General features: G+C 35.2%; 1 protein-coding gene, 1 non-coding gene and 1 pseudogene across 2 annotated transcripts in view; 1 reads left to right on the plus strand and 2 right to left on the minus strand.

The window, feature by feature from the left end:
* The window catches only part of Phyhipl (phytanoyl-CoA 2-hydroxylase interacting protein like), a 61,207-nt gene that overhangs the window by 25,846 nt on the left and 13,056 nt on the right, over window positions 1–22,305 (plus strand). The window contains exons 2-4 of the mRNA XM_020186970.2: window positions 15,635–15,831; window positions 17,730–17,904; window positions 21,408–21,525. Coding sequence (XP_020042559.1) covers window positions 15,635–15,831; window positions 17,730–17,904; window positions 21,408–21,525 — 490 coding nt within the window. The remainder of the gene's footprint in view (window positions 1–15,634; window positions 15,832–17,729; window positions 17,905–21,407; window positions 21,526–22,305) is intronic.
* Window positions 1,607–1,712, minus strand: LOC141425201 (U6 spliceosomal RNA). Its single transcript, XR_012450290.1, has one exon. It is a non-coding gene; the product is annotated as a U6 spliceosomal RNA (small nuclear RNA).
* On the minus strand, window positions 5,827–5,907 carry LOC141425114 (U2 spliceosomal RNA; annotated as a pseudogene).

The raw sequence follows: 22,305 nt of genomic DNA on the forward strand, positions 1-22,305 counted from the left end.
GATGGTGGTCTAGGCGTGCCTGGGTAAAAAGCATCCTTTCCAAAATAATCAGAGCAAAAAGGGCTGAAGGCATGGTTCAAGTGGTAGACTACCTGTCTAGCCAGTGCAAAGTCATGAGTTCAAACTCCAGTACCACCAAAAACCTCAGATTCTAAGGTATTCAGCTAAGGACTTTGATAGTTAACTTGTTTTAGTACAAATCTGTAGTAAAGGAGAAAATTATTATATGGTTCTATGTGTGTATGATAAATTCACACAGATAAATACACATTCATACATGTATGAGATGAGACAAAATATTATGTTGAACTATTTCTATTCTACAGTGTGGCCTAAGACAAAGAAATAAGAACTACAGTGTGTAATGTTTGTTTAGAATAGCTTTTCTAATTCTTCTAAGGGGGAAGAGGGAGAAAATTTTCTTGCAATGGATAATTTGTAGGATATATAGGCAGTATTTTACTGATACATTAGACATTTTAATGTCACAATACTGGTTTTTAGATGTACAGATTGAGGTGTGCAATATTTACTGTAGATGTCTTCTTATCTCTTTATGCATTTAAAATGTTTTAGTTAATCTAGAGCTTTTACTTCTGCAAAATATGTGGAGACACACAAATACTTAAAAAATGCTTCCTTTATTAGGCTTGTCTCTTTTCTTCAACAAAACTGGTGATAAAGGCAGAACAGGACCTACCTGGAACTGTGGAGGGAAGGGGGGAAAGGGTGTGGGGGGGGGCAGGGGGGAGAAATAACCCAAATAATGTATGCACATGTGAATAAAAAAATAATAATTTAAAAAAATATTTCTCTAAAAAAAATGCTTCCTTTATACTTTTGAAAGGTGAATTTGAACAACCTGTCAGTTACAAGATAAATTTTGATGAAATTGTATCTTTAGCTTTGTACTTACTGAACTCTTCTAAGTCAAACACTAAATTTTTTCTCTTAAAAGTAATGTCACCATCCTTGACACATCTAGTCTTTTCTTTAGCATTCTCATTATTTTCTTCCTGTATTATGTGCTGAGTGAACTAAACTGAAGGTGCCTGTCCTTAATGCTTTCCCTTCCCTCTGTTTAGAATATGGTATCTTCCACTTTCTACACTGTCTTTCTTTATTTAAATTTCACTTCTATAAGGAAAAATGTCACCTTTTAAAAATTGTGCTGAGTGGGGGTACATTGTGGCATTTACAAAAGTTTTATGATGTCTCAAATATATCATACTTGAATTCACCCCCTCCACCATTCTCCTTTACCCCCTCACCTTCATTCCTGGAATAGTTTCAGCATTTTCATACATGTGTACATAGTATTTACACTGTATTCACCCTCCCACACCCTTTCCCACCTCATCCCCCCCTCCCACCAATACCAGCCCTCCCAGGCAGGACCTGTTTTGCCCTCCTGTTCTCTGATTTTGTGAACTTTTTTAAAATGACATTTATATTTGTTTAAGATAGCTACACAGGGAGTTTGCTTGTGGCATTTCCATGCATATATTTATTATAACCTGAATTGGTTCATTTCTGTTTTTCTTCTTTCTACCTTAGTCCCCTTTCTTATGGTGGTTTCAATGCTTTAAAAAATTCTATATTCATTTTTTTTATGGACTGCCTCATGAATTTGCATGTCATCCTTGCTTGGGGCCATGCTAATCTGCTCTGTATCGTTCCAATTTTATCATATGTACTCCCAAAGCAAGCACAACATTCAATATTGTATAGAGAGTGCATCAACCATATTCTTAATAGAGACTTTCAGTTAGATAGGTTGGCTTTTATTATGACATCGTTCTAATTCTTTCACATTTTTATAGGCAGAGAGTAGTTCACACATTTTTGCATCTCTTCTGTTTATTTTTGATATGTAAATAACAGGTTCATAATAAAAATTATTGTAATAATTGACCAAATAAATATAAAGGATACATAACTAATCAGCATTGTGATAAACAACTTTAACCAACTTTACAAATTTCAGTGATTTGTCATCATCAATGTATGGAGCTACTTAGTTCAACCATGTGCCTCGAGTAGCAAGTAAAAAATCATCCAAGAGATTGATTTAAAAGAGAAAAAAAACAATCTTCCAAGAAGAGAGATTTCACATTCTGATTTTTAGTGGGGAAGTTTCCTAGGTTTAATATACAAATCTCAGTAGGCTATCTTCAGGAAGTTTTACTCAAATAAAAACTACAAAAAAATGCTTTTCAATGCTGTTTAAATTTAGCAGAGAGTAAAATTGTTTTAAAAGTGAGTGCACTTGATTTTAAGAAGCTGAGGCAATGACAGCCACTTATATCCAAGTCTTTTAACCTGCCCTCCAGATATTACAGAGAATGACAAGGAAAAAACAAATACCTAAATGCCATACCTTTAGTATAACTATAAGACTAAGAACATACAACAAGTGATAAAATTCTGTCTACTGTAACTGTTTTTCAGTCTCCTACACAAAGTCTATTACTAGAGGAAGTGGAAAGAGAGAGAGACATAGAAACTGCAGAGGAGAATGGAAGATCCAGACTGACTAAAATCACCCTCAGTAAAAGAAAGTTCACTGAGAGCCCTGACTATAAAGAAGAGGCTTAAAAATACTACCCATTGTTCATTGTTGCTGCGCTTCTTGAGAAATGAAAGTGAAGAGAAAAGGGAACTGCCCTTTGAAAACTGTTGAAGAGTAAAAGCAGCAAGAGGGGATCCTGACTTTAAGATATTGGGAGGTAAAAGAAAATTAAAATTGAACTCACAAGTCTTTTCTTACCTCCTTAAGAAGCATCATCCACTGGAAAACAAAAAACCCTGTAGTACTCTGACAGACAGGGGTGATCTCAAATTAGTAATCACAAAGTACTCTTTTGCCGGCAACCTTCATGTATATGAAGCTACTATAAGAAGAAAACAGAAATAAAGAGAATACTCCAAGTAGAATTAAATATCCTTAAATATCTGTGAGTGTGAGAAAACACTTGGATTTAAATTTAGAAAATAAAAATCAAGAGAGAATAGATGGACATGAAACAAGAATTGACTGACTTCAGGATGGAAATGGGGGAGAAAATTACATTAGAAATTCTCACAGACTGTGCAAGCTCGTCCTAGGAACCTAACTGGGAGCGATGGGAGATTGAGAAAGGACAAAAGACAAACATGCAAAAAAGCTGGGATCAGGTGAGCTGGGTGCTCTCTTGGAGAGACACAACAGCCTTCACCACCTCCAGCGAGTTTATTATACACAGCGGCAATCTAGGAAGCAGAGCAACAATTCTAATGGGGGTGGGGGATGGCATTGTAGTTATTGGGAACAGGGGGAGGGGGGAACCTGTGATCATTACTCTCTACATGTAAACATCTTACACAAAGCAGCAAGGTGGGACTGTGCCAATCCCAGCTTGCAGACATGACTGTGCTTATGTCAAGTTCTCATGGGTTTCTCATAATCTGCTCTCCACATCTTCCCCTTTTTTATTTCTTAAATGCTCCCGATGAAGCCCAACCCTTAATCCAAGGAGCTGTCTTTGCATTGCACAGCATCCAACTGAAAGAACAAGGAAACAGATGAACAATAACACACTTATTCCTGCCAAACACCAAAAGGAGTGCTTTAGCAAGTTAAATGGATTGACACCCTTGAGTTCATCCAGGATAGTTTTTGCAACATTAGCTAGAGAAACATTATCATAAGCTTTTTGCATGGCAAATATTTGTTGCCTCAATTGCCATAAGTCCACAGTATCGTTGCTTCATTCCCATGTGCCCATAAGATGAGCTTTACCTGTAAAGTTATAGTCACTATATTGAGGCACCAAATGTCCTGAGGAATGACCTCCCATGTGCACTGCATCATTAGTAAAGGTAGGTACAAGGTGGTTCTGCCTCAATGGTTATCACCTCAATGGTGATAGGACCAACCATTGGTGGTTTGGGCATGAAAGTCCAGTATGCATCGCCCTGTACAAGCACCCAGATGTATTGTGATTGTGATCAACACTGCCGGTAACGTGGCTGTGGGATTCCCAGCCATCCCCAGGTTACCAGTTACCATCATCGCCATGTCCATCAGTCTCTTAATTTGACCCCAGGTAGATGGCTCGGTGTTCTGTGTCTGTCTTGCTAGCAACCATTTCCTTGGCTGCCCTCTGGTCGGTGGAGGAATCAGCCTCAGTGGTTCCCTGTCCCAGGGAAAGTCTTCCATCTCAGTCTCCTCATCTTTGGGACCAGAGGGTCCATAAGGCTTGATGAACCATGATGGTAACCTACACTGGGTGTTCTGCATCTTCAGGAAAAACACAAACATGCCCTTGACACCACATAGCCAAACAATGAGTGATGACATGCTTAGTGGCCTCACCAGCGTGTGTGGAGGCATAGCTATAATGATTTGTCAAGCCTGTTCTCTGCAAAGGGGAAATTGCCTACGCAGGGCTGAAGCATTTTGATGGTACAAAGCATGACTTAGTCGGGCAGCTCCTGTGGGTGCGGCAGTTTGCGCGAGCAAGTCCAAGGCAAACCCAGAGACTAGGTTATCTGCTAGGGCATTACTGTTAGCTAGTGGGTCGGGGAGATTAGAATGTGAGCACAAGTGGCTCACAAAACAGGGATAAAGGTGGGTTCACACCAGACTACACAACTGAAAGAAAAGATTAAATAACTCTTCACTACTAGTATGGCTGATATAAGCAGTTGCAATGTGGCATTGAACACCTACCATATACTGACTATCACTGTAGCAGATTGATAAGTTGTTGTGGAAAGTCCCTGAGCATCCTGACAACAGCATAAAGCTCCACCCTTTGAGCAGAGGCAAAACACAGTATGTTTAACCTTGTGGCAATCTTTGGTGTTGATAGCAGTACCACGCCCAGAAGCACCAGTGAAAATTGTGACAGCCTCCGACAGAGGGGAGGATAGATTAATTTTTGGAAAGACAACTGCGTAAAGGGAGGCAAACTGTAAAAGTTTTGAATGCGGGAGATGTTCCTCGACCTGTCCAGGAAGATTAGCCAGTGCATACTGCCAGAGGTCTGAAAATTGCCATGACCAATGCTGTTAATCTTCTGAAAATGGGCTAACAATGTTACTGGGCTCATCCCCAACAATTCACAACAAGGGGTGTGAATTTGCTAGGCAGTCGGCCTAGCAAACAGCTCATGATATGGCATAATAACCTTAGCAGGAGAGTGACCTAAGTGTAACCATTCCAACATCCCCTGCAACTGCCAGAGTGCTTCCGCAGCAGGGGCGTGGGAACGGCCAGGCCTGGCCAGGGCTGAGCTCTTTTACGAGGTGGGTCCGACACTGTGGCTCTGCCAGTGCCTGCTGTGACTCAGTCATTCTTGGGCCCCCCTGTTCCCGGCAGTGACACTCTGCTCCACAAATCCCATTCCTCCCCTCAAACACCCAAACAATCTCTAATCATGGATCACAAACTGAAAGTAAAAATGGGCATGCATTCTGGCCCTTCAGCCATATATCACACCCTCAGCCTGTCTCCTACTTTGTTCCTTGTTTCTAAATTTGCCATGCCTTCCTCAGGGAACCACAGGCAAGTACCCTGTACAGAATCTAAAAAGTGCATAAGCTGAAATAACCTAACCCTGCTTCCTCTAATCTTTAGCATAGCATTTAAAGCTTATATGTAGAGTTCTCAGTCCTTAGACTCGTACCGTCCCATGTTTTTACAATTGACTGTATTTAATTCACTCTCCTCCCTCACCTTATTTTTTACTATGTGCACTTCTTGGAGAGTGTCTCCTTGTCTCAGGCTTCAAGTTCCTCTGTAGGCAGGTCCCTGTTTGGGTGCCACCTCTCACGGCCTGCATGAGTTCATCCTAGGAAGAGATAGGGAGTGACAGGAGATTGATACTACACTTGATCTTAGCCAAAAGGCCGAGAAGCGATGTGACAGGAGATTGAGAAAGGACAAAAGGCAAACATTCTAAAACAGCTGGGATCAGGTGGGCAGGGCACTCTGGTAGAGAGAGACAACAGCCTCCACCACCTCCAGCAAGTTTATTATATATAGCAGCAAACAAGAAAGTTTTGGGGGGTGGGGAATGTGACATTGTAGTTATCAGGCACAGGGAACCTGTGAACATTACTCTCTGCAGGTAATCATCTTACAAAAAGCTGCTGTGCTGCATTTTGCCCTTGCCCCCTTCTGCAGCTGGGGGCTGTGCCAATTCCAGCTTGCAGACATGGTTATGCTTATGTCAAGTTCTCATAGTCTTCTCATAATCCATTCCCCACAAGAAATGAAGGCTAAATTACAAAGATTTTAAGGAATAACAATTTGAGTGGCAAAAATAGATACATTAAGAAAAAGCCAGAAAACAGCTAAGAGAATAAAAATAAGATTATGAAAGAAGTAAAAAAGGCCAGAGAAAAAGTAGGTTAAATTGAAAACAGGTATAAATGGCAAACCGAGATCAACAACACATCAAAAAGATTATTCACCACGACCAAGTAGGCTTCATCCCAGGGATGCAGGGGTGGTTCAACATACGAAAATCAATAAATCTAATAAACCACATTAACAGAAGCAAAAACAAAAACCACTTGATCATCTTAATAGATGCAGAAAAAGCCTTTGATAAGATCCAAAACCATTTCATGATAAAAGCTCTAAGAAAACTAGGAATAGAAGGAAAGTACCTCAATATTATAAAAGCTATATATGACAAACCTACAGCCAGCATTATACTTAACGGAGAAAAATTAAAACCATTCCCTGTAAAATCAGGAACCAGACAAGGATGCCTGCTATCTCCACTCCTATTCAACATAGTACTGGAATTCCTAGCCAGACCAATTAGGCAAGAAGAAGGAATAAAAGGAATACACATAGGTAGAGAAACTGTCAAAATATCCCTATTTGCAGATGACATGATCCTATACCTTAAAGACCCAAAAAACTCTACTCAGAAGCTTCTGGACATCATCAATAGCTATAGCAAGGTAGCAGGATATAAAATCAACATAGAAAAATCATTAGCATTTCTATACACTAACAATGAGCAAACTGAAAAAGAATGTATGAAAACAACTCCATTTACAATAGCCTCAAAAAAAATCAAATACCTAGGTGTAAAGCTAACAAAAGATGTGAATGACCTCTACAAGGAAAACTATAAACTTCTGAAGAAAGAGATTGAGGAAGCCTATAGAAAGTGGAGAGATCTCCCATGCTCATGGATTGGTAGAATCAACATAGTAAAAATGTCTATACTCCCAAAAGTAATCTACATGTTTAATGCAATTCCCATCAAAATTCCAAAGACATTCATTAAAGAGATTGAAAAATCTACCATGAAATTTATATGGAAACGAGGCCACGAATAGCCAAGGCAATACTCAGTCAAAAGAACAATGCTGGAGGTATCATGATAACTGACTTCAAACTATATTACAAAGCAATAACGATAAAAACAGTATGGTACTGGCACAAAAACAGACATGAAGACCAGTGGAACTCAATAGAAGACCCAGATATGAAGCCACACAATTATAACCAACTTGTCTTTGACAAAGGAGCTAAAAATATATGATGGAGAAAAAGTAGCCTCTTCAACAAAATCTGCTGTGAAAACTGGTTAGCAGTCTGCAAAAAACTGAAACTAGATCCATGTATAACACTATACCAATATTAACTCGAAATGGATCAAGGATCTTAATATCAGACCACAAACTCTAAAGTTGGTACAGGAAAGAGTAGGAAATACTCTGGAGTTAGTAGGTATAGGTAAGAACTTTCTCAACGAAACCCCAGCAGCACAGCAACTAAGAGATAGCATAGATAAATGGGACTTCATAAAACTAAAAAGCTTCTGTTCATCAAAAGAAATGGTCTCTAAACTGAAGAGAACACCCACAGAGTGGGAGAAAGTATTTGCCAGCTACACATCAGACAAAGGACTGATAACCAGAATATATAGGGAACTTAAAAAGCTAAATTCTCCCAAAACTAATGAACCAATAAAGAAATGGGCAAGTGAACTAAACAGAACTTTCTCAAAAGAAGAAATTCAAATGGCCAAAAAAACACATGAAAAAATGCTCACGATCTTTAGCAATAAAGGAAATGCAAATTAAAACCACACTAAGATTCCACCTCACCTCTGTTAGAATAGCCATCATTAGCAACACCACCAACAACAGGTGTTGGTGATGATGTGGGGAAAAAGGAACCCTCTTACATTGTTGGTGGGAATGTAAACTAGTACAACCACTCTGGAAAAAAATTTGGTGACTACTTAAAAAGCTGAACATTGATCTACCATTTGATCCAGCAATACCACTCTTGGGGATATACCGAAAAGACCGTGACGCAGGTTACTCCAGAGGCACCTGCACACCCATGTTTATTGCAGCACTATTCACAATAGCCAAGTTATGGAAATAGCTAGGATGCCCCACCACTGACAAATGGATTAAGAAAATGTGGTATTTATACACAATGGAATTTTATGCAGCCACGAAGAAGAACGAAATGTTATCATTCGCTGGTAAATGGATGGAATTGGAGAACATCATTCTGAGTGAGGTTAGCCTGGCCCAAAAGACCAAAAATCATATGTTCTCCCTCATATGTGGACATTAGATCAAGGGCAAACACAACAATGGGATTGGACTTTGAGCACATGATAAAAGCTAGAACACACAAGGGAGGGGTGAGGATAGGTAAGACACCTAAAAAATTAGCTAGCATTTGTGGCCCTTAACACAGAGAAACTAAAGCAGATACCTTAAAAGCAACTGAGGCCAATAGGAATAGGGGACCAGGAAGTAGAGAAAAGGTGAGATCAAAAAGAATTAACCTAGAAGGTAACACACACGCACAGGAAATTAATGTGAGTCAACTCCCTGTATAGCTATCCTTATCTCAACCAGCAAAAAACCCTTGTTCCTTCCTATTATTGCTTATACTCTCTCTTCAACAAAATTAGAGATAAGGGCAAAATAGTTTCTGCTGGGTATTGAGGGGATGGGGGGAGAAGGAGGGGCCAGAGTGGGTGGTAAGGGAGGGGTGGGGGCAGGGGGGAGAAATGACCCAAGCCTTGTATGCACATATGAATAATAAAACAATTTTAAAAAATGAAAGCCAATATTTGAAAGTCTAACCCTTAAAAATTTCCAGAACAATCAGTTCAAAGGCATATAGACTAATGATAAAGAAAAAACACAGTTTTCTGAATAAAGGAACAAAAAAGCTTACAAAAGCAAGAAAATTAGATTGGTATAATACTTAAAATGAGTACACAAAGTAAAGCAACAAAGGTACAGTATTTTCAGGAAACTCAAAGAAAAAAAGTATATGTGACCAAATATGTCCTGTAAATTTCAAAGCTATAGACACCTAAACAAATAAGAACTCATGGGAACTGTGCACCCATGAGTACCTTTCAGCAGTCTGCTAAGGTTGAACAAAATAAATTTATTTGAGCATTTACTATACTTAATTTTAGATTTAATGCTAAAACAAAGGTAGGGATGAAAGAGGGAGAATAATAAACCTATATTCTGGCAAAGCAGAAATAATGTAATTTAAAAATAGAGAGGAAAAGGAATACGTGGAATAAGCTCATTAGTAGTTATATGGACAATGGATGATAGCCAAAGGTTATCATTCTCAGTGGGAATGCCAGATAGTATAAGATTAAATAAGAAAGTAGGAGATTACAGGTATGAGCCACCAGTGCCTAGCTTTTTAATTTTTTTTAATTTGAAAATTTTTTGCATACTTTAATGCAAATGAATTTAAAAATCTTCATAAGATGAGTATCTGAGAGAAATAAGAAAATATATACACACTTGTTTTTGCTAGGAGAAAAGAATGATGGGTAAAGCATTTAGTAACTAGTTAGTGGGTTGGGACTTGCAATCAATTTCCCTCTTTACCATGATTCTAAAGAAAGAAAGATGTGGTAAAATTCATTTGCAAACAGTTTATAAACAGACTTTCTTTTAAACATGATGTTAATATTCACCAACAATGAAGAGGTCTTATTTATAAGGTGCTTTTAGCAAGAAATAACTAGTCTTATTGTAAATAAGCTTGAAATTTATAGATTTATGGAGCATAGCTCACTAGTAAATGTAAATGTCATTGATATTATATAATTAAGGGTATACATGAGCTATTTCATAACTGAAATGGTTCCCTTCATGTATTACTCCACATGCAACATTTATATGTGAAGTCTCAACTAGAGGACGTATTAATTGCGATTGGGGGGAGAGTAGAAAGTTTTGTGAGTTGGCTTGACAGTCTGAACATTTTCCAGGTATTGTCAATGCCTTGTATTGCCTTTACTCTTTAAATTATTCGTAGAATTTGATATAGTAATATTTCTGATTCCTATGAGCCTGATTTGGCCATCTAACTTTTAATGATGTCTCAGTTATCTGCTCAGGCAAGAGAAATAAGAATGTGTGTGTGTGTATTTGGAACCATATTGTGTATTCAAACTAAAGCAATGAAAAACTATTTTAAATGAATAACAATCACATTAAAGAGAATGTATGTTTTGCCATTGTACTTTATTTTTGTTTATTATTATGAAATTTTCCAACATACAGAAAAATTGAAAGAAATCTATAGTCAACATCACTTTTTCAGTTAACATTTACTGATATGATTTTCGCATATCCACCTGCCTATCTATCTTACTTTGATGCATTTCAAATAGACTTCAGAAAACTTTACCAACACTTCATCATGTATACCATTTGCTAATGTTCAATATTTTTAGGTAAAAATTATTTTTGAGTCCTGTTGGTAAAATTTCCAAGTAGTTTTAAAAATAGTATTTTGATTATTTAACCTCAAACCAAAGACAAGTAATTGTACATAAATGTTGAACTAGTTAGTATATTTGTTTTTCATAGCAGAATGAATCGACATTTCAGAAATCACCTCAATGTATTTTATATTGAGCAAATAAATCAATATATTGTAAATAATTTGAGGGAATTTTCTTACTGTTGAAGCAATTATAGAGGTTATAAAGAGAAAGACTGGAATGAACTCTGTGTTGGATTGAAACTGGAGGTATCAGTATAAAGGCATGATGTTATTTTATATAAGTGTAGAAATATAGATGTGAGTTTACACACCTATGTATTTTCTAGCCAGTGAGAGTTCCTAGAAACAATGACATTCAAATAGTGCTGCGCATACCTAATACTCAATGTCTTAGTCTCTGTCTACCATTGTCTACTAAAATGAACCATAGCTCCTGGAGAAATAGTTGATTCCAAGGTTGCCACAGAAAAGAATAAGCTGTAACCACCTTGTTAATGGAAGAAAGCAAGAAAGTGCTTAAGTGATTATTGGGCATGCCAGAAGATCGCAGGAATCAACTCTAGAGGTTTCTGCTGGCCAAATGTGAGGCAGGTTGAATAACAAAATTAATTATGATAGTGACAGATTATTTTAGTCCACTTTTTCTGTTATAACAAAATTCTTGAGGCCGGGTAATTTACATATACTAGAAATTTATTTCTTATAGTTTTAGAGGCTGCACAGTATAAGATCAAGACATCAGCAGGTTCAGTGTCTGGTGAGAGCTGCTTTTTGCTTCAAGATGGCTCCTTGTTATGTCCTCCATAGGGGATGGGTGCTTTGTTCTCACATGGCAGAAAGTAGAAAGGCAAAGGATAAGTACAAAAATGATAGATAAAAAAACAGTTTGTTAAGAATCCTCATACATTGTTGGAAGGAGTGTCAAGTGGTTCAGCTTCTTTGCAAAATAGTCTGTCAGTTCCTCAGTAAGTTAAGCACAGAGTTATCATATATATGATCTAGCAGTTCTATTCCTAGGTATATACACCAAAGATAATTGAAAATATGTGCATACAAAAACTAGTACATGAATATTCATCACAGCATTCTTTATAACAGACCAAAGTGGAAAATCCAACATGTCTGCCAACTGATAGATAACAAATAAAAAATGGTGTTTTTATACAGTAGAATATTACTTAGCAATAAAAAGAAATGAGGTTCTGATATAACATGATTGAACCTTTATGGCAAGCAAAGAAACCAGTCATGAAGGCCCATACTATTGTATGATACCATTTGTTTGTAACGTACAGAATAGGTGAATCTGTGAAGACAGATAATACAGTAGTGGTTGCACATAGCTGAGAGGAGGGGAATATGTGGGAGCGAATGTGTTAGTGAGGGAGATAATAGCTAAAAGGTATGTGGGGCTTCTTTTGGGGCTAAAAAAGTGCTCTATAGTTGGTTGAAGGGGATGAATGTACAACTCTCAATCTACTAAAAAGCCATTGAATTATATACTTTAAATTAATGAATTGTATGGCATGTGAATTATATCTCAACAAAGCTGTTCTTAAAAATGATCATTTTTTTGCAAGGCATTTTAAGTTCAGTGAGACAAAATCTATACACAAAATATAAGTAGTATAATTTGGCAGTGTTTTATCTTGCATTTCAATAATTGTTAAAAACTGTTTATGAAATGTTTTCAAAAGCAACTTTCATGTTTCAGATACATAAAAATATATGGAGCCATTTATTTGTTCTGTGTTCAGTATTAACTAATTAGCAGTTTAACCCCAGGTGTTAGAATCATTTAACATGTAAGTAGAGAAATTTAGTTAGACTTACCCTTAAGATGAAGTCTTACTAAGGAAAAGAAGCTGCATTTGGGAGTATACTTAGTAGAACTAAGGTTCACTATCTGGTTATTGACTATTAGTGTCATGTGGCCCACTGGTTTTTTTACCAGTTTTTATAGACAATCTTTTTTTCTATCTCTTACCTCTAAATCAATTAAAAATTGATTTACAGCATATGTGGAGGAAGGGAGTGATAGAATTTACTTAAGTTCACTACTTTGTCTACCCAAGTACAAAAACTGCTTAGAGGTAGTTAATCTAATCGGTTTGTTAAGAACTAGGACTATGGAGAAAAGCTTGAAAATAAAGGTATTGAGGGGGGAGATACTGGTGCTCTATCACTTGAGCCATGCCCCAGCCCTTTTGTGCTTTAGTTATTTTTTGGATTGAGTCTTGCATTTATGCCTGAGGATAGCCTATTGGCCCTAAGCAACTATTTTAATTATTCACTCACTTGTGAAACCATGTGGACATAGCTGTAATGCAGATGATATAAAAAAGATTTCTTCTATTACAGTCCAGAACATTTTTCACTAGTATTACTAATGTTTTAATGATACCTTCAATCATAATAATAGACTGAAATATGAGCTTTGCAAAATAAAAATTACTTATGTTTTGGTGTTACTGCTTTTCCCAAGGCCATTAAAGACTCTACTTGCTTTCTTCCCTTCCTTAATTTGTGAAATTGTGAAAAGCTTTAAGCCAGAAGCAGTTAGGTGATTTTCTGAGTCTGAATGGGGAAGAAAATGAAAAGTAGGGGAGTAATTTTTCTTGAAGTCTTGTGAAGAAGGAATGTGGAGAAACTGGACTGTGAAGGAAGTTCATGAAAGAAGAAAGGAATTTTTAAACTATTGTTCAAGAAGTAAAAATGAAGAACTTAAGTACCTTGAAAGTAGTTTTCAAATGCCATCAGTTTCCTGTGGCCACAATATAATTTGAGAGTAGATAACATGGGCCAAAGATTTAATGAAGTTGGGGGAACAGTCAGGTTTTATATCAATGATTGATGAAAAGGAAAATCTAATCTGGAAGTTGAAAGTATTACAAGGTAGCATTCATTGTCACTGCTTTTAATTTCTGTTAAGATTTGCTATTTTACTCTATTAGGAAACAAATTCTGTAGCTGACAGATGCTCTATCATTGTTTTTATCATATGATAGCAATTTCATTTTTTTCTCTTTTGGGGCATTGGAGATTATGTTGGCTTGAGGACAGAGAAGATAGGAAGAAGTGGAGTGAAATTTGGTTCCACTTTCTCTAAGTGGAGGTGTATAGATAGGCTTTAATGTCTTTGTAGTAACCAGATGTAAGATCATTTCTTTAAGATTTTGATGACATCAGTCAACACGGGGCATTATCGTTTTCCTTTTAGCTTTATTATTTCAAAATTAAATTTATCAAGGTACCACAGAGAAACGATTCCTAGAGTAATACTTGACATAGTAAATTGTAAGTGAATAATCTTCAGTATTATCTGTATATATATAACTCTTGTATGTTGTTTCTACATATAATTTGTTCAAAATGAAAGAGTAGGAGCAATTTTTATAGTCTCTCATTGCTATCTCATATACTTTCCCCTTCTTTTTAAATTATCATGTATTAGTTGTACAAAGGAGTTTCATTGTGATCTTTCCATACATGCATATAATTTGTTTGATAAAATTCATTTAAAAATAACCAAAGCAAAAAGTACTAGGGGCATGGCTCATGTGGTAAGAGTACCAGCTTAGAAAGTGCAAAGCCTAGAGTTCAAAAACCCCATTACTGTCAAAAAGAAAAAGAAGAAATTTGCCATTCTATTACCCTTTCTTATTCCTCTCTCCCCTTTTTAAAACAATTTTAATGGGTTTCATTATTCTGTTTTCTTATATGCCTCTGAAATACTTTGATCATATCCATCCCTGCTTCACTTTTAAAAGAATATTTCCTTTGACTGGACCCTTTTATGATCAACATTTCTTATGAAGTCATCTAGCTTCAAACACCTGATGTTGCTTAAGAATAGTATTGATTGGTCATAACATTTGCTGGTAAATGGATGGAATTGGAGAACATCATTCTGAGTGAGGTTAGCCTGGCCCAAAAGACCAAAAATCATATGTTCTCCCTCATATGTGGACATTAGATCAAGGGCAAACACAACAATGGGATTGGACTTTGAGCACATGATAAAAGCAAGAGCACACAAGGGAGGGGTGAGGATAGGTAAGACACCTAAAAAATTAGCTAGCATTTGTTGCCCTTAACGCAGAGAAACTAAAGCAGATACCTTAAAAGCAACTGAGGCCAACAGGAAAAGGGGACCAGGAACTAGAGAAAAGGTGAGATCAAAAAGAATTAACCTAGAAGGTAACACACATGCACAGGAAATTAATGTGAGTCAACTCCCTGTATAGCTATCCTTATCTCAACCAGCAAAAACCCTTGTTCCTTCCTATTATTGCTTATACTCTCTACAACAAAATTAGAGATAAGGGCAAAATAGTTTCTGCTGGGTATTGAGGGGGTGGGAGGGAGAGGGAGGGAGCGGAGTGGGTGGTAAGGGAGGGGATGGGGGCAGGGGGGAGAAATGACCCAAGCCTTGTATGCACATATGAATAGTAAAGCAATAAAAAAAAAGAGTAGTATTGATTAGTCATATTGGAAAAATGATCTCTTGAGGCTTTTCAGAGGGACCCTTACCATGAAAGACTAATCTTTCATAGATTATACAGATGGATCATCATTGTTTCTGTTTTCACTCTAAAGCAGAAATTGGCAAAGTAAATTTTAAAATTTTAAGTCATCAGTGCTTTTCATTGGTAATATGACCTTGTAACCATCCTTTACTATCATTAACATTCAAATTTCTTCATGAACAAAATAAAGCCTCTAATTGGATAATTGAATTATGTGCACCAGAAGAGACTTTACAAACTGGAAAAAACCCATTAATTAGAAACTAACTTTCTGTGTATTATTATATTATGGCAGGTAACAAATCACAAGACAGTGGCATAGCAGAAATGGAAGAACTTCCAGTACCACATAACATCAAAATAAGCAATATTACATGCGATTCATTCAAGATTTCATGGGAAATGGATTCAAAGTCCAAGGACCGTATTACACACTATTTCATTGACCTCAACAAGAAAGAGAACAAGAACTCCAATAAATTTAAACACAAGGTAAAATCTAACGAACACTTGCATTCATTTGCATCTTAAAATCTTCCTAATTACAAGGACATTTTAAAAGAATAATTTCTTCTAGTGATTTAAATGATCTATTTGGCATTGGGAAGAATCAAAATTTTATGTGTTTTTTTTAAAAACTGTGTACTCTGATGAATTCTGGGAAATGCCAGGTTTATTGTTAAAAGATAATTTTCCCAAAATAAAGGTAATATCATGTTTCTCATACAGGCATAAAAAGCAGCTCTGCATTTTAAACTAGACTTTAACCCATTAATGAGGAAATTGTTGAGGTGTTGCAAGATAGTTAAAATAATCTAAAGGATAATTCATTTATAGGTCAGCTATATTGAAATCAATGCAACTAGAGCCAAAACTGGTTTTGAGGAGGTGGCTGGATTTCAAGGACAGAGAGACTGGCTGTCCCTCCATTGGACAGAATCTAGTTGCATGTATTTAGACAAGAATAACTGAATTCTTTCCAATTTCTATGAATTACAGAGCTGTGAAATAGCTTCCATAGAATCCAAATCAGATAGCCAGAAAAGGGTGCAATAGGCAATGCATAATTTTCTATTGAAGCACAAATCCCTCCCTATATAACTGCCCAAAGAGGAATCTGATGGAGCTTATAAACTTCTAAGTATTTTTAAAAACATTTTAGGGCTAACAATGCTTTAGTAAATAAATTTTTTAGTGCTCTTTTTTTTTTTGTTTTGGGAATTACCAATCCTTAGATACTTTAGACATGTAAAATTTCTGATATTTTTCTCATATCATACATCCTTTCTGATACATACCTCTCTCCAGAAGTAGCTACTGAGTACAATTACCTGGCTTAAATATTATTTTCTTACGCTTTAGTATTTCCACTGATGATTTACAAAACTGTTCTTTTTAAAAAATACTGACGCTAGGTTTTAACTTAGGAAATATTTGGAAGAACTGTCTTCTCTGGAAACTTTGCCTTTTACTGTATGTGCAGTTACACATACTAAAGATGAGTGATGATTTTACATATACAGATAAGAGTGAAAGGAAGAGCAAGATTGATGAGTCATTGTTTATCCCAAGTTCAAGCTCTGATTGTGGATATTCTTAACTGACATTTGCCTTCTTGAAACAACTTTGAATTATTTAACTTTAAGTGATGAATAAGTGATCACTTTAAGTGATCTTTAAGTTGAAGATTTGACCCACTTTCTCTCCTGCACACTTAGAATATTACATCCTTGGCAGGATGTAGAATGTATTTTACTAATAGGTTTAATTATCTTATTAATCATTACTTAGAAATTCCTAAACTTTTCTCTGACACATAGGTTCCACACTTGAATAAAAGTGAAGCAAATGCCATTTCATCACTGTGTAAAACAGAATGATTAATTTTAAAATATTTATTTTAAAAACATTCTCTTTTCACTTATAAAATAATGAACTGATATAATAAAATTATTGAGTCATATAAAATAACTGATATTAAGTCATATAGTTTATTTTTAATACTAAATTCATTGAATCTTATCTCATGTCTGTTTTTTAAATGTTTGTCAAAATGAGAATGATGCATTTTGAAGAACATATAGTATACAGTGAACAATATACTACAAATAAAACTGAAATCCAAGTACATTTATGCCCTTGAGGATGTTGAGGACATTGAGGATGTCTCTTGATTGACTTGGGCCTTAGTTTTTGGATATGGAGAATAAGAGATTTAAATGTAATAACTGTCAAGTATTTTAAAAGAGGAACATTCTGTTTTCATCCAGGAATTTAAATTCCTCTCCGTTGTTTATAATTTATTAAAGTTATTTGTCAGTGTTTTTCCATTTCCTCCTTTTTCTTCCCCTTGTTTTTTAACTTTCTGACCATGCTTTATTTCTTCTTAGGATGTTCCAACAAAATTGGTGGCAAAAGCTGTTCCCTTGCCTATGACTGTTCGTGGACACTGGTTTTTGAGCCCAAGAACTGAATATACAGTAGCAGTGCAGACTGCTTCAAAACAAGTTGATGGTGATTATGTCGTGTCTGAATGGAGTGAAATTATAGAATTCTGCACAGCAGGTAAGGGAACTATAGAAATAAGAAAAAAAAAAAAACCTCATTAACCTTAGTTAATATCCTGGGAAGCTAATCACCAAAAACATGTATTTCTAAAAGTATTGGGATTGGTAGTTTAGAATTATGTAACAGAATAAACAATATTGTATTGATCAGAGGAAGCTAAGGATCTCAGTAGCAAAACTTGAGAGATCTCATCAAATCACTTTTTTTGCGCAATGCATAGTTTGATGTTTTTCAAAGTGGAAACTTGGCGAATAGAAATTCATGTACTTTGAACATTTACTCAGCATATTTTGAGATTCATTTTGTGAGTGAGAGCTTTCTTCATTGTTTCTTTTCCTTTCAGTTTGTTCATTTTCACAGATATTGAAGGAAGGAAGCCAGGAATATAACATTCTTCTCTGATTTAGGGAATAGAGAAAGATCTCAATAACTGTGCCTAGTGGAAATGTTACTGGATTTTTCATTTGAGTGCTGAAAGAGCTTAAGAAAAGCTCTAAGCTGTGTGTATAACTTTGCTTCATTAGAAAAGCACTTGTTCAGTACTTCTGTCATTCTCTTCTTTTGTCTTTGAGAGTGGGACTTTATATCTTCCTATTTATCTAAATGACTATTACCTATTTAAAAAATTGTAGGGAGAGGCTGTTTCAAAATCAAAGACTTGTAGAAAAAGTCTGTAAAACAATGTTTCACCTGTTGTAAGTTGTTAGCAACTTTCCCAGCTGAGGCACCTTTCAGATAAATTACATTTTCTTCACTATAGCCTTATACTTGCATTATTTTAGAATCAGTGTATAACTAACTTTTGCTTTATCCCAATATCTTCTATTGTTTATTAATCTCAAGCTCAGTATAAAACTTACAGGAACGTGTAATTAAAATATCACTGTATGAAATTTTAATTCTGTTTGATGATCAATATAAATTATTTGCGTGTATGGAAATATCACAATGAAATCCATTTGTATAAGTAATATATGCTAATAAAATGGAAATTTTAATTCTGTGTGATTTGGATTTTATCTTCATTTCTTTTTGTTTATCCTTTGAGGATGTTGCTAAGGGATATAACATCCTTGATTGCTAAAGATTTCTGCGTTTGAAAGCAAGGCAACTAGTATCTCTCGGGTACCATATTTATATTTCTCTTTATCTTATGGATTATAAGATCTACTATTTTATGTATCACTAGGGAAAAATAATGCCATATGAAATATGAAACAGTATTTCCTTATTCTATTGTTAGATAAATGTCAGAGATATTAAATGTGTAAATATGCATTTTAGAACATATTAAATATATTAGTCATAGTTCGGTAATTAGTAATGAAATAGCTAAAGATGTTCATATTTTACTAATAGTGAGTAAAAGTATTCTTCTCACTGACCTAACTTTTCCTATGATTGATAGTATTGGAATTCGTACTTTATCTCTTTTTTTTCCTCGATCATAATTCCTCTCTGGAATCTACCTCTTGCTTACTGTTTTTCCTACATTTCTTTTCATTTGTTTTCTTTTTTCTTTTATTGTTTTTACATTTACTCACATGTGTATATATTGTTTGGGCTACCATTGTGCCTTACTGGGGAAGATTATTCTAAGCAGTATCCATAATCCAAAAGTCCAAAATCTGAAATCTGAAATTTTTTGAGCAGTGATATGAGGTTTCAAAATATCTTTAATTTTGGAACATTTAAGGTTTTCAGAATGGGACTGTTTAGCCAGTAAACTATATGTAAATATTTCAAACTCCAAAAACTCTGAAATCTGAAATGACCACAGCATTTTGGATAAGAAACACTCAACCTGTAATACATGCAGTTTCCTATATATCTATAACAGTATCATGGTATTTTCCTACTCAAAGAAACACATGATAAAATCTTATTTTTACCTTAGAGAAAGGTAAGGAAGCTTAAGGAAGACTTTTGAAATTTCTAGTTCAGAAATACCTATCATAAGTAACACATACACATACTATGTGAGTACATGTTTTTACTTCTATGTGTGTAAGAGAAAACCTTTTTATTTTTTAAATTTATTTAGTGACTTCATTCTTTTTTATTTATCTACATTTAATAACTGTCCTAAGAATTTAGAGTTAATAATGAAGAAAATTACAGCTTTTAAATGCATCACAATATTTTTCTGTAAATTATTTTGCCTTTTAATTTTCATGGGTAAAACTTAAGAGGAACTTAAACTATTCAAAGCTGTTGTTTATCGGAATATTTTGTGGCCTATTTTACCTAAACCTTATCTGTAACCTTGACTCTGTAAATTTTGAGAAAGCTATTTTGTATAAATTATCTTTTGATCTGGGCATTTGATTCACACAACATTTGCTGAGCCCAAGGGGGTGGGGGCAGTGGGGAGAAATGAACCAATCCTTGTATGCACATATGAATAATAAAAGAAAAATGAAAAATAAATAAATAAATAAATAAATAAATAAAATAAAAAGGGAAACAAGGGAAAATTGGTCACCTTAAAAAAAAAAAATTTGCTGAGCCCATGCTGTGACCTAGGTGCAGTTGTGTGGACAAGGTATCAGAAATAAGAGAAAATAGAATACTACTAGCTAATGTAGTGTATAGTAAATACAGTGACATTATGTCTCTTATATGATGTCATTATTATCTGTTACTATTATGTGGATTTCTCTTTTCCTTTAGATTGTCAATTCTTTGAAAGGAAGAATTAATATATTTTTATCATGTAAGCTTAGTACTTTGTATGATGTATATTCTAATCCAAATAAATTTTGATTGAGCCAATAAAGCAGTAAGTAAACAAATCATGTTTCTACTAGCAGTTTAACTAAGTTGGTCTGTGGGAAGTTTTACTTATCTTTACATACCAAAACAATTCCTTAATTTCTGATTCTGGAGTTTTTAACCAACAAAAAATTGGTTAAAAGAAGTATCAGATTACTTTGATGTCATATTTGATTTTTAAGTCTTTTGTACCCTAAGATCATCAACTAGGAGCTAGAACATAGTCTTCAAAGTTACTGACTGTATGAATGAACACTGGGAAGAATCATTAAGCTTTGACAAACCTCAATTTCTGTATCAACAAAATAGCCTCAGAGATTTAGAGAATAAATTAAACAAGGAGCATTGTTTCTACTTTCCAAGTTTACTATTGCTTGCTGATTATAAGCTTTTTTATTCAATTTATCAACTGATTGAAGAAAAGCTGGTATGTGCTCTTGGCTATTACTTGGGTTATGAACATATGTTTGCGTCAGATCTTTAATTTCAAAGAGTGAAAGAGTACAAAACTCTTGTAAGCAACAGTCATAAACCATAACAAAAATATTTTTATAGAAAGAAAAATGTGTCACACAAAACAATGAATGTCTTCTTTATAAGAGGAAATTTCTTATTCACTGAGTTGAATTCCCTAAAGGTGAATTTTAATAATCTCCCAATTTATTAAGCATAAAGCAAATTCTTTTGGTGCTATATTTTTAATGACAGACTTTTTAAAATTTCAGATTATTCAAAAGTTCATCTAACACAACTGTTGGAGAAGGCTGAAGTGATTGGAGGACGTATGCTAAAGTTTTCTGTTTTTTATCGTAACCAGCACAAAGACTATTTTGACTATATTAGGTAAGAATAAAAAATATATAGTATTTTTTTTACTAAGTGTAAATGTACATTCTAAGCCTATGATTCCCTTGTCTCTAATTCTGTCAAATTTCAGTTCCAGATTTCTTCTTCAAAATAATTATACTTTTATTTCCCTGCAAAATTAAGTAGAAAAAATCATATATGAGATTTTTCCCATTTAATACAGATTTCCTTCCATAATCATATAACAATTCCTGTGTATTTTGTTGCTGTTTAGATTGATGATTATTAATAAATACATTCTTTTAATTCCCAATAACCCAAATGTCCTCTGCTTCATCTGACTACTAAATTTTCTCTTCTTTTTGTGGGTACCTTTAAGACATTAAAATAAGGATGAAAAGATGACCATTTTGTAGAATGTGGTAGGATTTTCAGACTTGTGCCTAAGTGAAAATCTCTTAGCTATTATCTTGAATTAATTATTCATGAGGACAATTTCCTCTATTTGCTTTCAAATTCTAGTGATTTGACTAGCTTCCCTTCCTTCCTTCCTCCCTCCCTCCCTGCCTGCCTGCCTGCCTTCCTCTCTCCCTCTCCTCCTCACTTCCTTCTTCCTTCTCAATACTAGGGTTTGAACTCAGGGCCTCTAAGTTGCTGGGCAAGGGCTGCCCCAAACCTTTTTTGTATTAGTTAATTTGGGGGATAGGGTCTTGCAGGCTGGCGTGGACCACAATTACCCTATCTACACTACAGCCTCCCTTGTAGCTGCGATGACAGGTGTGCACCACCACATCCAACTTACTGGTTGATACAGGG

Source organism: Castor canadensis, chromosome 7 (genome assembly GCF_047511655.1).
Source record: "Castor canadensis chromosome 7, mCasCan1.hap1v2, whole genome shotgun sequence".
Taxonomy (NCBI): Eukaryota; Metazoa; Chordata; class Mammalia; order Rodentia; family Castoridae; genus Castor; species Castor canadensis.